The sequence below is a fragment of the Tursiops truncatus genome, chromosome 1, assembly GCF_011762595.2.
Source record: "Tursiops truncatus isolate mTurTru1 chromosome 1, mTurTru1.mat.Y, whole genome shotgun sequence".
Taxonomy (NCBI): Eukaryota; Metazoa; Chordata; class Mammalia; order Artiodactyla; family Delphinidae; genus Tursiops; species Tursiops truncatus.
This window is the reverse complement of record NC_047034.1, coordinates 95,161,089-95,178,146: the sequence shown is the minus strand read 5'-3', so window position 1 is coordinate 95,178,146 and position 17,058 is coordinate 95,161,089. Positions and strand designations below refer to the sequence as shown.

Below are 17,058 nucleotides of genomic sequence, written 5' to 3'. Positions count from 1 at the left end.
ATAAGTGTCTGCTTTTCTCAATGGAATTTGCTAAAAGATTGTTTTTCTTTGTTGAATTGTCTTGGCACCCTTGTCAACAATCAATTGAGAGTTTACTTCTGGACTCTCAATTCTGTTTCATGGATCTATATGTCTGTCCTTAGGGCTAGAACCACACAGTCTTGATTAAGGTAGCTTTTGGGTACATTTTGAAATTAGAACATGTGAATTGTCCAACTTTATTCTTTTTTAAGGTTGTTTTGGCTACTCTGGGTCTCTTCTTGCATTTCCATGTAAATTTTAGGATCAGTTTGTCAATTTCTGCCCAAAAAAAAGGCAGCTGGGGTTTTGATAGGAATTGTACTGACTCTGTAGGTCAATTTGGGAATTACTGTCATCTTAACAATGTTAAGTCTCCTGATTCATGAACATGGGATGCCTTTCCATTTATTTGTAACTTCTTTGGTTTCTTGCAACAGTGTTTTGTAGTTGTTAGGGTACAAGTCTCACACTTCTTTTGTTAACTTTACTTGTAGGGCTTCTTTTTTTTTGCCTGCCATTATCAGTGGGATTGTTTTCTTTGGATTGCAAAATGGGATAAGGGATGCAGCTCATTTTTGTATATTGATATTGTGTCCTGCCACATTGCTGAAATAGCTCATTATTCTAACAGGTTTTTGGTGGATTCTTTAGAATTTTCTAAATACAAGCATACCTTATTTTATTGAGCTTTGCAGATTTCGCATTTTTTTACAAATTGAAGGTTTGTGGCAACCTTGCATCAAACCTATCAGCACTATTTTTCCAACACCATTTTCTTACTTCATGTCTCTGTGTCTCATTTTGGTAATTCTTGCAATATATCAACCTTTTTCATTATTATTATGTTTGTTATGATGATCTGTGATCAGTGATCTTTGATGTTACTACTGTGACTTGCTGAAGGCCCAGATGAATGCCAATCTGAATGCCTTTTTTTTATAACTTGTCTAAATGCCCTGGCCAGATCCTACAGTGTTAAATAGAAGTAGTGAGAATGGACATTCTTTTCTTTTTCCTGATTTTAGAGTGAAAGCATTCAATCTTTCTTTATTAAAGATGATTTTAGCTGTGTTAGCTATGGGTTCTTCAGAAATGCCCTTTAGATTGAGGAAGTTTTCTTTTTATTCCTAGTTTACTGGGCGTTTTCATCATGAAAGGGTATTGGATTTTATTAGTGATTTTTTTCTTTATTTTTGAAGATGATCAGTTGGGTTTTACCCTTTATTCTATTAGTATGGTATATTACATTGCTTGATTTTCAGATACTAAAGCACCTTTGCATTCTTAGGATAAATCCCATTTGGCCATGGTTTATAATCCTTTTGACATATTGCTAGATTTGATTTGCTAGCATTTTGTTGAGGACTTTCGTGTTTATATTCTTAAGGGATATTTGTCTGTAGTTTTCTTTTGATATCTTTGGCTGGTGTTGGTATCAGGGTAATACTGGCCTTATATAATGAGTTGGGAAATGTTCCTTTCTCTTCTGTTATTTGGAGGACATAGGGGAGAGTTTGTGAAGTAGCGGTACTTTTTAAATGTTTGGCAGAATTCACTTGTGAATCCTGGGCTTTTCTTTGTTGGCAGTTTTAAAATTATTCAGTTTTTTTGCTTGTTATAGGTCTATTATGATTTCTGTTTCCTATTGAGTCAGTTTCAGCAGTTTGTGTGTTTCTAGGAATTTGTCCATTTCATCTAAATAAATTATTATTGTTTATAGATATGTATTTAAAAGTGTGCCTTTTTTTTCTCATAAGATCAGCAGTGATTTTAGCAATTTATGCCTTCTCTCTTTTTTTTTCTTGGTCAGTCTAGTTATTTTTCCCTTTGGTTTTGTTGGTTTTTCTCCATTGATTTTCTTGTCTTCATTTCATTTTATTTCTGCTGTAATATTTATTACGCACTTTCTTCTCCTTGCTTTTGGGTTTAATTTTTTTCTTCTTTTTCTAATATTTTTAAGGTGGAAGATTAGATTATTGATTTGATTTTTTTTTTTTTAGCACAAGCATAATAACTAAACATTTTTTTCTAAGCATTGCTATAATGTAAGTTTGGGTATGTCATGTTTTCATTTTTGTTCATCTCAAAGTATTTTTAAATTTCCCTTCTGATTTCTTCTTTGATCCATTAGTTATTCAGGGGTGTGTTTTTTGATTTTTTTCATATTTGTGAATTTCCCTAATTTTCTTCTGTTGTTGATTTCTGATTTAATTTCATTGTGATCAGATGACATACTTTTTATCGTTTCAAATTTTAAAAGTTTTGTTGAGTCTTGTTTTATGACCTAGCACTTGGTCTCTCCTGGAGACTCTTCCTTGTGCATGTGAGAAGAGTATGTATTCTGCTGTTAGGTGGGGTGTTCTGTAGCTGTCTGTTAAGTCTGATTTGTTCATAGTTGCTCAATCTTCCATTTCCTTGTTGAGCTTCTGCCTAGTTATCTACCCATTATTGAAAGTAGAGTATTGAAGTCTTCAACTATTATTGTTGTTTATTTTCCCAGTTAATTTTTTTAGTTTTTGCTTTATGTATTTTGGAGGTATGTTGTTCAGTTCATATATTTCTATAACCGTGGGATATCTTCCAGAGGGGTTGAACTTGTTATATAAGATGTTCTTTTTCTCTCACAATAAATTCTAGCTTATTGTATTAATAGCCATTATGGCACACGCACGCCATAATGCATGGTATTGGTATCCTTTTTTTTTTTTTTTTTTTGCGGTACCGAGGGCCTCTCACTGTTGCAGCCTCTCCCGTTGCGGAACACAGGCTGTGGACGCGCAGGCTCAGCGGCCATGGCTCACGGGCCCAGCCGCTTCGCGGCATGTGGGATCTTCCCGGACCGGGGCACAAACCCGCGTCCCCTGCATCGGCAGGCAGACCCTCAACCACTGCGCCACCAGGGAAGCCCCTTTCTGTCCTTTTACTTGCAACTTATTTGTGTCTTTGAATCTAGAATTTGCTGACAGAATACAGCTGGATCATTTTTTTTTTAATCCATTCTGACAACCTCTGCCTTTTGATTGGGGTTTTTAAAAAATTTACATTTCATGTAATTACTACTAAGGTAGGATTTACATCTGCCATTTTAATATTTGTTGTCTGTATCTTTTGTCCTTTTTGTTACTCTGTTCCTCGATTCTTGTCTTTTAAATTAAATAGATATTTTTTAGTGTACCTTTTTAATTCTCTTCTTTTACTGTATATTTTTTAGTTATTTTCTTAACTGTTGCCCTGGGGATTACAAGTATCATCTTAACTTAAAACAGATTAATAGTAACTTAATAATTCAGATTAATAGTAATTTAATAATACACAAAACTTTGATATACCTTGATTCCCACCGCTCTTCTTTGTAGTATTATTGTCAGATGAATTACACGTTTTATGTTTTAAGCCCATCGATACAGTTTTATAATTATTGCTTTATGCAGTTGTCTTTTATTGGGTTGGCCAAAAAGTCTATTCGGGTTTTTCTGTAAGATGTTACGGACAAACCTGAACGAACTTTTTGGCCAACCCAATATAATGTATAGGAGAAGAAACAAGTTACAAATAAAAAAATATGTTTATCCTCTCTTTCGTAATTACCTTTACTGGTGTTCTTTATTTTTTTGAGTGGATTTGAGTTACTGTTTAAGTGTCCTTTCATTTCATTTGTAGGGAATACTTCAGTTTATGTGGAAATGTCTAATTTTTCCTTTATATTTAAAGGAGACTTTAGTTGCATTTAGAATTCTTGGTTGAGTCTTTTTTTTAATTTTAGTTTTGTCATCCTATTGTCTTTTGGCCTCCATGATTTTGTGGTGAAGTCAGCATTTCATCTTGTTCAAGTTCCCTTGTATGTGATAAGTCATTTTTATCTTGCTATTCAATTTTCAAGATTTCTTTTTGATGTTCATCCATTTGACTGCAATGTCTTTAGATATGGCTCTATTTGTGTTTATTCTACTTGGAGTTTCCTGAGCTTCTTGAATGCGTAGATAATATTTTTCATCAAATTCGGGGAGTTTCCAGCCATTATTTCTTCAGATACTTTTTCTATCTCTTTTTCTTTCTCTTCTCTCTTTGAGACTCCCTTTATACTTAATTGGTACACTTGATGTTTTCACAGGTCTCTAAGGTTCATTTTTCTTGATTTTCTTTTCTTTCCCTGCTTTTCAGAGTGGATAATCTCTATTGATCCATCTTCAAGTTTGCTGTTGTTGCAGCCCAGATCTGTGGTTGAGCCCTTCTAAAGTGGATATTTTATTTTAGTTATTTCTTTTTAACTTCAGGGTTTCTGTTTGGTTTTCTTTTCTTTTCTTTTTTTTTTAAATTTATTTTATTTATTTACTTTTGGCCGTGTTGGGTCTTCGTTGCTGCACACGGGCTTTCTCTAGTTGTGGCGAGCGGGGGCTGCTCTTCGTTGCGGTGCGCGGGCTTCTCATGGTGCTGGCTTCTCTTGTTGCGAAGTACGGGCTCTAGGCATGCAGGCTTCAATAGTTGTGGCACGTGGGCTTAGTTGCTCCGTGGCATGTGGGATCTTCCTGGATCAGGGCTCGAACCTGTGTCCCCTGCATCAGCTGGTGGATTCTTAACCACTACACCACCAGGGAAGTCCTCTGTTTGGTTTTCTAATAGATAGATAATTTCTGTTTCTTTGTTAATTTTCTCTACTTGATGAGTCATCATTATTATACTTTCATCCTTTAGACATGGTTTCCTTTAGTTCTTTGATCATATTTATAAGAGCTGATCTAAAGTTTTTGTTTATTAAGTTCAAAATCTGAGTACCCTTCAGGAATATTTTCTCTTGGCTGGTTTTTCTCCTGTATATATGGCATACTTGCTTCTTTTTTTCCATGTCTTATAATTTTTTTGTTGAAAACTGGACCTTTTATATTAAAATGACACTGATATCAGATTACTTCACCCTCTCAGAGTTTGTTGTTGCTGATATTATTGTAGTTTTTTTTTTCTGTTGTATGACATCCTTGGATTAATTCATTTCCTGCAGTGTATGGCTATTGAATTCTCAAAGCTGAACTCTGAGTCTGATAATTATCACATTGAGAATAGAGATTTTTTTCAGGGAACTGAAAGTTTGGACAAAATATTGACTGTGCTCTGGACATGGTGCTTTTAACAGTGCTTCAGAAGAAATCAGATCTCTCCACTGTCTGCACAGCTGCTGGCTTTTGGCTATTCTCAACTGAGCTGAGGCAGGAAGTGGAATGGCATAGCCCCAAGTTAAAACATCAAGACCCTGCTATCTTACTGAGGTTTGGTAGTTTCTTGGGTAGATGATTTTCAGTTCCTTTTGTGGTTTTGGTTAATTGTCAGAGTTCTGAAATTTTTTAGTTGTGTTCCACATATTTTTGTTGTTTTAGGAGAGCTAGTTTGCCCACATCCTCTGTCCACCATTCTGGAAGTTGATTTCCCCATTATTCATGATTTTTCATGTAATGCAATGCTGAATTTGATTTTCTGGTATTTAGGATTTTTGTAAATATAAGTGATATTTTTGAATTAGGTAACATCCAGTCTTTTTCTATGCTTTGGAATAGTTTGTAGAAGATGTTTCTATGATGGTTTAGTAGTTTTTAGGTCTGCTATGGAGAAATGATTCCCCACTGTTTTGTGCTTTTTTTCCCCTAAGGATTCTACCTGCTTTAATTTTACTGATCCTTTTACCAAATGCAGCTGCTTCCCTGCCTCTGTCTTAATGTGACCATATGCATGCATTGTTTTATCTTTGTTAGTATGTATAATAGTACTTGGCAAAGTTTTGGCCAAGATTTTGTCTGTATTGTTCACTGCTTTATCCCTAGTGCCTAGAATGATGCTGTAACATAATGTGTTCCAAATGAATGAATGAACAACATTGTCTAATCTCTTTAAATATTTGTGTACTTCTCACTTATTTTCATCTCCAGTAAAGTCTACTGGAGATGAAAATCTACTTCCTTCCATGCTTTTATTTCCTTCCTGTACTTTATACTATACAATACTATACAGTATTGTTTTAATGAATCTGTAGCACTTTCTACAAGTAAATCGAATCTGGTTTTAGAGCCAATTCTTTTCACTAATGTCAGTATTATTGTAACCATTAAATAATATATTTTTACATAACTTTTGTTCTAACACTCTTTGTTTTTAGGCCATGGACACAGTCATTCCCTCTTTAACGGTGCTCTGGATCAGGCACATGGCCATGGAGATCATTGCCATAGTCATGAATTGAAACATGGTGCTGCACATAGCCATGATCACGCTCATGGACATGGACACTTTCATTCTCATGGTGAGTATAGCCTAAATGCTTTCAAGTGGACAGTTTTTTAAATAAACAGAAATTGCGTAGATTAATTTTTGTAGTTGAAATAATCTGTTAAAAATATTGCAATCAAGTTCCTTTCTAATGAGTCAGACTGAATGGTTTCCTGGACTAGTTTATTTTTAGTATATAATGAAATTAACTTGGCATAGGCAGTGATTGTAGCTTTTTTCAATGAGTTTATTATAATAAAATGCCACTATTTTAAATGAGTGTCAGTGAATGAGGAACTATTGCATTTTAGCAAATGATTTTTTTGAAGTATACTGAGGCCTTTTGTGCCATATATAGGCTTATAAAAATATGACAGTTTTCAATTTTTCACATTTTTCTTGTAATTTTGATAGCTATCACCTGATATTTACCTCCATCTTTATATGCTAACTTATATAGTACTAGGTACTAAATTATAAGGTATTTATCAACTTAATTAACATTGAATTTTAAAATTATATTTAAATAGTTTATTCACAAAATTTTAGAATATAGATTAATAGATAGAAGCTGCTTAGGTGATACCATTTTATTAATCTTTAAATAAATTATATGCTTAAAAATTGTCTGTACTTGGCACACAGACCAAATCCTAAAGCTTTCAATTTGAAAATATGAAATGGGCCTTATAGATTAAATACTAAGCCCCTAATTTTTTCAGTCTCTAACATTTGCTATATTTTTGTAACTATTACACTGATATGCTTTAAAACCTGCGTTTCTAAGTTTTTTGCTCACATGCATCCCAAAATAATTTTGAAAAACCGTATATTGCTCACAGTTTTAAGATGATTTCTAAAAAAATTTGTTTAAATAATTGCAAAGAATGTAATTTCTGATACCTTATAGATTATATTTTAGAAAGAAACTTCCATATTACTCTTGAATATAGTCAATCAGTGGACTCTAAATACCTTAGTGATTTGAGACCCACTGTCACCCATTCAAAAGTGCATAAACAGTTATAAATTTTACAGCATCCTGTTTCTCCTCGAATTCTTATTTCTATTCCACTTCCTTTCCAGAATTTTATAAAATGGAGTATATTTAAGTCCTTAGTTGACCATCTCTTATATTTCTTGGCAATAAAATATGTATATAAATTAAAATATTTTATTTCTTAGGAACACAAGACAACATTTAAACATTTCTTTTGGATGGAGTTATTGTAGCGTTTACTAGTATAAAGTCAATGAAAATAATTCTGTTTTGATTTTTGATATGTATATAAACATAAAGCAACATTTTATTTGAAATACATATCTTTTTTTATTTTATATGGCTGTGTTGGGTCTTCATTGCTGCACACGGGCTTTCTCTAGTTGTGGCAAGCAGGGGCTACTCTTCGTTGCGGTGCGCGGACTTCTCATTGCGGCGGCTTCTCTTGTTGTGGAGCACGGGCTCTCGGCACATGGGCTTCAGTAGTTGTGGCACGTGGGCTTAGTAGTTGGGCTTGCAGCCTCTAGAGTGCAGGCTTCGTAGTTGTGGCGCACGAGCTTAGTTGCTCCATGGCATATGGGATCTTCCCAGACCAGGCAGATCCCAAGATATTGATAAGATATATTCAATATCTTATCGAACCCATGTCCCCTGCACTGGCAGGCGGATTCTTAACCACTGCATCACCAGGGAAGTCCCTGAAATGCATATCTTAATGATATGACTGGAAGTCTTTTTTTCCTCAACTAGTTTATGGATAAGTAACACTTATTAGCATAAAACAGGTTTGGCATCAATTCTGTTCCTATTTTCCATCCTTATAATGTAAGTATCAATACTAAGAAACTTTAAGGAATTCTGTTATAGCAGTTTCACTTAATTCTTTGAACATTTTCAGAATTACATTCCAAAAATTACATGACCTATCACCAAATGTTATTTTTATGACTTAAATATAAGACATGACACTATAAAACTGCTAGAAGAGGACACAGGCAAAACATTCTCTGACATAAATCGTACCAATGTTTTCTTAGGTCAGACTCCCAAGGCAATAGAAATAAAGGCAAAAGTAAACAAATGGGACCTAATCAAATTTATAAGCTTTTGCACAGCAAAGGAAACCATAAACAAAATGAAAAAACAACCTACAGACTGGAAGAAAATATTTGCAAACAATGAGACCGACAAGGGTTTAATTTCCAAAATATACAAACAGCTCATACAACTCAATAACAAAAAAACAAACAACCCAATTTAAAAAAAGGGCAGAAAACCTAAATAGACATTTCTCCAAAGACATACAGGTAGCCAATAGGCACATGAAAAGATACTCAACATCGTTAACTATTGGAGAAATGAAAATCAGAACTACAATGAGGTATCACCTCACACCACTCAGAATGACCATCATTAAAAAGTCTACAGATAACAAATGCTGGAGAGGGTTTGGAGAAAAGGGAACCCTCCTGCACTGTTGGCAGGAATGTAAATTGATACAGCCACTGTGGAAAACAGTATGGAGGTTCCTTAAAAAACTAGAAATAGAGTTGACGTATGATCAGCAGTCCCACTCCTGGGCATGTATCTGGAGAAAACTCTAATTCAAAAAGATACATGCACCCCAATGTTCATAGCAGCACTGTTTACAATAGCCAAGACATGGAAGCACCCTAAATGTCCATCAACAGATGAATAGATAAGAAAGATGTGGTATATATACACAACGGAATACTACTCAGCCATAAGAAGGAATGAAATAATGCCATTTGCAGCAATGTGGATGGACCTAGAGATTATCATACTAAGTGAAGTAAGTCAGAAAGAGAAAGACAAATACCATATGATATCACTTATATGTGGAATCTAAAATATGACACAAATGAACTTATTTACAAAACAGAAATAGACTCACAGACATAGAAAACAGACTTATGGTCCAAAGGGGAAAGGGGGTGGGAGAGGGATAAATTAGGAGTTTGGGATTAGGAGCAGATACAAACTACTATATATAAAATAGATAAACAATAAAGTCTTACTGTATAGCACAGGAAACTGTATTCAATATCTTATAATAAACCATAATGGAAAAGGAAAAAAAAAAGACTGTCTTTATCTCAACCAACTATGTATAGACAGAAATCTCATGCTCCGATTAGGAACTGCATTTTTAGAAGAGTTACACTTTTGACTATCAGGATTTTCAAGGTAGCTCCATCTTTCTCCCCACGCAGCAGTGCCATATTAAGACAGAAGTCATTGTGTAGCCTTATGCTTTTATACTTCTTCTGGCATTGTTACAGTGTTCCATCAAAGATGTAGTAACAAGGGTGTGTCCACTCTTTGGTGCTGTGGGCCAAGAACCATGACTGTTAGTCATGATCAGAAAGCTCGTCAGTCCACTTGATGATCCCATAACAAACATTGCTGATCTTTTACATTGTTTACCTGTATTTTCTGCTTTGATGTTAATGCTGATTAGTAATCTTCCAAGTATAAAAATTGCAGTATTTTTTCATTTCGTCATTATAAAGGCAATATGAAAAAGTATTTTTATCTCTTCTATATGAAAAGCTTGCCACGTTCATCTAGAAGTTATTGGGAAACTGTTTGCCATAGTCCAGTTTTCCTGGATGCCGTCCTGGCTTCATTTCTTGGTCTTCTATAATATCAAGTAGTAGTTTTATTTTTTCTGGATTTTCCAATTGTAAAATTGTTACAGCAGGCTCTGTAAGGTATGTTATGAATATTAGAAGACTCAGTGTTTTTATTTACGTTTTTTTTTTTACTAGATTGCTTAATATAATAATTTCCTAAATACTCTGTACTGTTGATGCAGTTTGAAATTTCCTATGTCTATCTTCATTTAATTACCATATTAAATTTTAAAAATAATTTTGTAGGTCTGATGTGGCTATATAGTCATGCATCCTTCACGATACATTTGAATGAAAAGTACTCTGAGTTGCAAAAATTGAATCAGGAATGAAGACATGTTTTAAAATAATTTAACTTAACTCTCTACAGATGGCCCCTCCTTAAAAGAAACAACAGGACCCAGTAGACAGATTTTACAAGGTATGACAAGCAATTTGTATATTTCTCAGTTTTATGAAACTGTTTTCGTAGTTTTGAGCTATCTGAAGTTTTCCTTTAAGAAAAATTTTTAACACAGTATTTGTGTTTAAAATGTTAGCCTTCCTAGTCGATTTTTTAATATATACTATTAGGTATATTAGCAGATGTTCTTTTAACTGTCACTAGGCTGTTTTCTCAGATTTAATAAGAAGATTAAAATATTCAGAAACGATACTGCTTAAATCTAAATAAATACTCATGCCAGTGACTCTAGTAACACCGTAATATTTAGCAATAACTATATTAGTAATAAATAATAGTATGATTGCCTTTGTAGAATTATTAAATAACTTTTCCAAGAATAACATTCAACATGTATTTATGTTGTGGAAAAATTTAATGCTAAAAATGTAATGCATCCAAACTCAAATAATGTACAGAGCTAAGAGTGAATCCTAATGTAAACTGTGAACTTGGGTCATAATGATGTGTCAGTTGTAACAAATGTACTACTCTGGTGGGGGAGGTTGACAATGAGGGAGGTTATGCCTGAATTGGAACAGTGGGCATAAGGGAAATCTCTATCTTCCACTTAGTTTTGCTGTGAACCTAAAACTGCTCTCAAAAATAAAGTCCATTATATTTAAAAAAAAAATGCAAAGGGAGATCTTTCTCATATCCATAGGCATCAAATGATGACACCTAAAGAGGACTTACATATTATGTAAAATGATATATTACAGAATTTTACAAGCTAGAGAAAATCAGTCTTGTCTATGAACTATGGTAGTTTCTTTTTTGGGATGTGAACCAACCTTTGGCTCTGGATTTCCATATAAACTTCACTGTCACAGTTCCTAATTTGCAGCTCCCCATTTTCCTGCCTTTATTAACTTTTGACTGCAGTCTGACTTTCTCACTAGCTTGTGATCCAACTTCAACTGTACTTATTTTTATTTTCTCCTCTATTCTTTGATATAGTTCTTGCTTTTTATTTTTTCACTGTGAATATGTTCCTCCATACTGAAGAGCTTATTTCAGGAGGCTTAAATGTGTCTTGTAGTGACTAGTTTTCCATTTGTGAAATACACAGAATTGTTTTAGGACAGCATTTGCTGAAATAGCTTGTAATCATGCATATGTAATGCATCTGTATCCAGTGCTACCAATTTAGCCTTGATAATAAGAATTTAGTTTTAGTCTTGGAAATCATCACAAGTTGAGGGAAGGGAGGTCAGATTTGCATTCCTAATTATCTTTTATACAAGCTGTTGTGAAAATTAGCTTGTATTTTCAGAGTATCCATTAATTTATGGTGGCTGAAGCAGCCCAGTAGAAAGCTGAAGGTTAGGATAACTTCTAGGTACTAAAACTTTTCCATATAGATACTCACATGAAAAACTGACTTCACTGAATTTTTCAGTTATTTGCTGCATTTTCAATATGACCCCTGGCTTTGTAGGTTCTTGGGCAGTTAAAATATCAGTATCCTACCAAGTCTTTTAAGGGTTTTAATTTTTATATAAGTTAAACATGTTAGTTTAGATTTCTCTCTGTAGTGATTTTCTTCTTGAAAGAGTTACTGGAAAGTAAGAAGGGCTTAGTTAGTTAATGACATTTGCTAGTAAAGCCAGTTTTCAGGTCAGCAAATAAGATGTAGCCAGGGACTTGCCAGTCAAAGGAAAATCAAGAACCTTTGTTCTTTTCTTTTTCCTTTTCAGTGTTTAGAGCTGCTTTCAATTCTGGTCCTACCAAAACATTGATTAAAGAATGTATTAAAATTTAAAATCACATATCACTTAAGAGTTTTGAAGGTTAGGGACCCTCAATCCACTTCCATGTGTATCTTCCTCCAGTTTTAATTTTAAAACTTAAAGTGGTCCCAAAATTTATTAACCTATTTAATTCTTTGTTATATGAAACACCATAGAGAAATAGAATATTTTTTTCATAAGTGTGCTTGTAACATATTTTTTGTTACAGAAAAAAGAGCTGTTAACTTTTTGAAGAGTTGTTGTAAAGGTCAATGCTGTGTACAAATGAAAAAGCATATTAGGTACTGAGGAATCAGTTACATTTGGTATTAATACATGATATAAAATTCCACATTAGCAGATTGATTGAAGCATATTTTCATAGAGTGTGTTAAGATTCAATTCAGGTGTATTAAGATTCAATTAACAACTTGTTAATAGTCCATTTTTAAATTATTAGAAAGTGTTTTCAAGTTTAAATAAATCTGTTTTATACCTAAAACATAATTGGGTTACCTTTAATTGCTTATTGAATAATAAAAAAGAAAAATAAGTATTTCTAAAGTAGACACATGGTTTCACACATCAGATATTTCTTTTCAGATAGAGTAGTTGATGCTGTTGAAGAATGTTCTATTTCTAGCAACATGTGGTTGAGGTTTGTTTAAGATACAGTGTTTTGCTATACAGTAAATTTTACCTGTTACAGATCTAAATGTTGAATAATTTGTCTTAGTTAAAATTTTTTTAAATAATGTATACTAAACTTAATTTTTGACATTTTTTTAATGGTTTTCCAGTCAAGTATCAATTATTAAATGTTAATATATCTAGGTTCTTGGGCAGAGTATCAGTATCCTACTAATGTAATATTTAATTATTAAAAGTTCAAAATATATTTACGTCCACTTTAAAATATTCAAATCTCTACTTTCTTTCATATCAGGTTTGAGTTTAGTGTGTAACTTTAGGTAACAATACCTTCAGGATAATTACCAGGATTAGCAGTATGGTCCTTAGGAAATTCTAGTCTCAAATGGTAATAATTTTAATTACCAGCAGAGGGCTCTGTGTGTACATATATTTGTAGTTATAAACAATGTTTTCTTGACTGATTCTTTCAGCCTAATGCAGTTTTCTTCTAACAAAGTATTAATTAACTTCTGGACTCTTAACCAGAGACGAATGTGCACAAAAAATTTTTTAAATCAGTTATTTCTCTACTTCTTCATTTATATTATAGCAAAATACTAAGGACCATTAAGAGCAAGCATAACTTAATGAGTCAAATATTTTAACCCCTGCTGTTTTTTAAAAGGAAAGATTATTTCAGTTCCCAAAGGTACTATCAATATTACTTCTTTACTAAACAGTGAATCTGCATTCTTACTGATTTTCAAATTGCTAGTTTTTTATATATAAAATCAAGAATATAGTTTTAAGAAATATTTGCATTTTCAGTTGATCAGAAAATGTTATTTTGATTTTCATTATGTTTTATTTCTAGGTGTATTTTTACACATTCTAGCAGATACACTTGGGAGTATCGGTGTAATTGTCTCTGCCATCATGATGCAGAATTTTGGTCTAATGATAGCAGATCCTATTTGTTCAATCCTGATAGCCATGCTCATAGTTTTAAGGTAAGTGTTGGTATGTTACTTTCAGGTATTAAAATGAGAGGTGATAAATATACTACTTAAATTACAGATCTAAATTATTATTATGTTGGGGGTTTTTTGGTCTTTAACAAATTTCTACATAGATTATTTCTCTTTTCATCTTACTGTTTTTTCTGTGTTTACCTAGGGTTTGATATTTCTTTTTGGTGTTTAGTAATTGATCTTCTGTAAATCAAATCAGTAGTAATTTTCTTAAATCCAACACTATATCTGTAGAGTAGAACATTAGAAATATAAAATGTATTAATGTTAGAATATTATTCCTTTGACATCTGTCTTTTGCGCTATCAAATGCAAAAGAATATTAAAATCTCTTCTAGAACAATTTTTAATTTATAAAGTTATATTATCATTGCAGAAGTCTTATAAAATTGCTTACTGAAGTATATTTATGTCCTTCTCCCTATCTAGATTATAAATTCTTGAGGAAGAATCTATCTTTTAGCTCTTTGGCTCTCTGTTGCCTGTCATAGTACCAATGTGTATGTAAAAGTGTGTGTGAGTGTGTATAAATTCTCAATAAATATTTTCTGAATTAGTGTATGGTTACTATCTCTTAAATTTCTGTCAAGTTATTTTATTATTATTTTAATTTTTATCAGAATAATGGAACATTATGTGCCTTTATTTCACAATCTGAATTATTCATATAGATATGTCTTGACTGGACTGTTTTTGTCTAATTTATCCATATGATTTTACTGTTAGTAAAGCTATCTTTGTAATGATAAAAGAGCTATTAGAGGGCAGACTGTGATGATTTTTATAGCTTGCAGTTGAATAGAATAGACTTTAAAAATTACAATGAAATTATAATCTTATAAATTAGTCATAAACGTAGGTTTTCAAGTTTTTGCTTAAAAAATAGGATACAGTATACATTTTAAACATGCAGATTATTTTAAATTTTTCTTTAAATTATTTGTACTAGGAATCAGCTCTGCTATGTAAAAATCTTTTATAAAACTCAGAATCTCCTTTCTTCATCTTTGGAAATCTTACATATTTCCTTGAAAGTTCAGCTTGGATTCACATTTTCTATGAAACTTAACTCCTGATAGATTTGGTAACTTACATCTGTACCTCTTTATTTGCATGTTCAGTGTTTATTTTATTTTGTTATTTGCATGTTATAATTTGTGGCTGCTTCTAATACTTCTTAGAGTAGGATCTTAATCTTTATTTTCCTTTGTCTCCACTCATATTATCCTAATTCTCCTATCATTTGTTGCTTGGAAGAGATTGACCTTTCTGTCTCCCTCTAATTTCTTTTCCACATTGTGACCAAAGTGATCTTTCTTTAATGAAGATTATGGTACATGGAAAAATAATCTTGCTTTAAATCGTGCCATGGCTTTCTTGCCCTCAGGATAAAGTCTGAATTCCTCAGTAGGCCTTCACATTGGTACCCATTTATCTCTTCAGTCTTTCTCTCACCCTGTCTCAATTTCTGTTCTGCTCTCCAGCCACAGTAAATAACTCAGTTCCCTGAAAACATGTTATGAGCTTTCTGGATTCTGAGCTTTGCTCTTGTTTCCTCTCTCCAAAATAAAATACTCTTACACTGAGTGTCCTTCTCCTTTCCCCTTCACCCCCACAAGTACTAGATAACAATTCTCATCCTTGAGATTAGATTTCAGTTTAAATGGCACTTCCTTGAGGAAGCGTTTCCTGATCGTCTACCTCCCAGGAGGGGTTAAGTATACCTGTAGCACCGCCTGCTACTCCTCTTGTGGCATTTACTAACTATGTTGAAATAGCCTGTCTTATTGTCTTCCTTAAGCTCCATAAGGGCAAACTTTTTTCATTGTTGTAAAGTCAGCACCTAACTCTGCCAGGCAAAAGTTGGTACATTTTCGATTTGAATCAAAATAAATTCGTGTTTTTTCAGCCTCAGAGAATTATTTTCTCTAATCCTAAATCGGGAATTCTTACTTAGTTCTAGTCCCATTCACTTGTTCCACAAATATGAATAAATAAATAAACACACACACAGAGGACAAGAGAACTTTTTTTTTTCTGAAATATAACACATTAAAAAGCTACACAAATTATTTTCAGCAAATATTTATTAAGTAGACCCTCTCACCAGGGTGGTGAAAGGACAAGATAACTTACTGTTTTGATCTTACATTATAGTAAAAGAGAGAGACACAAACAAATTAATCAATAAACCACTCAAGTATCTAGCAGTTAATTGTGCAGAGAGTTAAGATGGGATGTTAGTGACTGCGGTGCCATTTTAGATTGAGTCATAAGAGAAGACTTCTGAAGAGGGAGGATTTAAATTGAGATCAGAGTGTTGAAGAGAGCATTCTAGTCTAAGGAACAGCTAGTATAAAAGCCCTGTAGTGGAAAGAACATTAGCACTGAAAGTTGGTCATTATGGCAGAAGTATAGGGAGTAAGGGGAGAGTGCTTTGAAATAAAGCCGGGGGGATAGGCCTGGGAAAATTAGCCAGGGTTAGGAGTTTGGATTTTATTTTAGGTGGAGGAGGAAACCATAGGGGGTGACATTATTTGATTTGTATCATTAAAAATAATTTTGGCTGCTTTGTAGTTAATAAGATTAAAAGGGGGTAAGAGGGCACACAGGCAGACCAACTAGAAAGCTATTAAAGTGGACCAAATAAGAGGCCAGGGTCCCTTGGTCTAAGGTACTATAATAATCTAGGAGGTAGAAAGACGTAGCTAAAGTTAGAAAATGCTTTGGGCCTAGAATTAATAAGATTTGCTCCTAGATATGAATGTTTAGGTGAAGGGTTGAGTGAAAGGGGGGAAATTAAGGATAATTCCTAGAGTTTTTACATGAGCAACTGAGTGAATGAAGGTTCCTCTACTGAAAGAGGGAAGACTAGGGGAAGAGTTGTTTTATCTGATTCAAAGGGCATTGCTGATCAGAAGTTCTGTTTTGGTTGTTGCCAGGTTTGAGGTCTCTCATTAGACATTTATATGGTGATCTCAAGTAGGTGGTGCAAGTACAAGTACAGAAATCTTGGGAGCACTCAGCTGAATATAAAGGATTGGAAATAGTTCACATATAGATTTAAAGTCATAGAGTAGCATTTATCTGTCATGAATTCCACAATTCCTACCCCTTCCATTTTCCTGGAAAGCAACCCTCTTTTCTGCTGAACCCAATTTAGCTAAAGGGAATAATGCTTCAGGCAGCCACAACCAACTACAGTTGGCTTTCAAGATAAACCTATAAAACTTAGGTGTTATCCTTGTCTAAGTCCTACTGACCTGTTTATAAAACTTTTTCTCAGTAG

The 17,058-nt window shown here is 33.4% G+C and overlaps 1 protein-coding gene across 5 annotated transcripts in view; it reads left to right on the top strand.

The window, feature by feature from the left end:
* SLC30A7 (solute carrier family 30 member 7) overlaps positions 1-17,058 on the top strand; it is an 82,353-nt gene that overhangs the window by 22,044 nt on the left and 43,251 nt on the right. For all 5 annotated transcript variants that reach the window (XR_002173100.3, XM_033862872.2, XM_073810298.1 and 2 more), the window contains 3 exons: positions 6,164-6,307; positions 10,301-10,351; positions 13,613-13,748. Coding sequence is in view for 4 of the 5 variants with exons in the window: in XM_033862872.2 (XP_033718763.1) it covers positions 6,164-6,307; positions 10,301-10,351; positions 13,613-13,748 (331 nt within the window). In the remaining variant the exon portion in view is untranslated. The remainder of the gene's footprint in view (positions 1-6,163; positions 6,308-10,300; positions 10,352-13,612; positions 13,749-17,058) is intronic.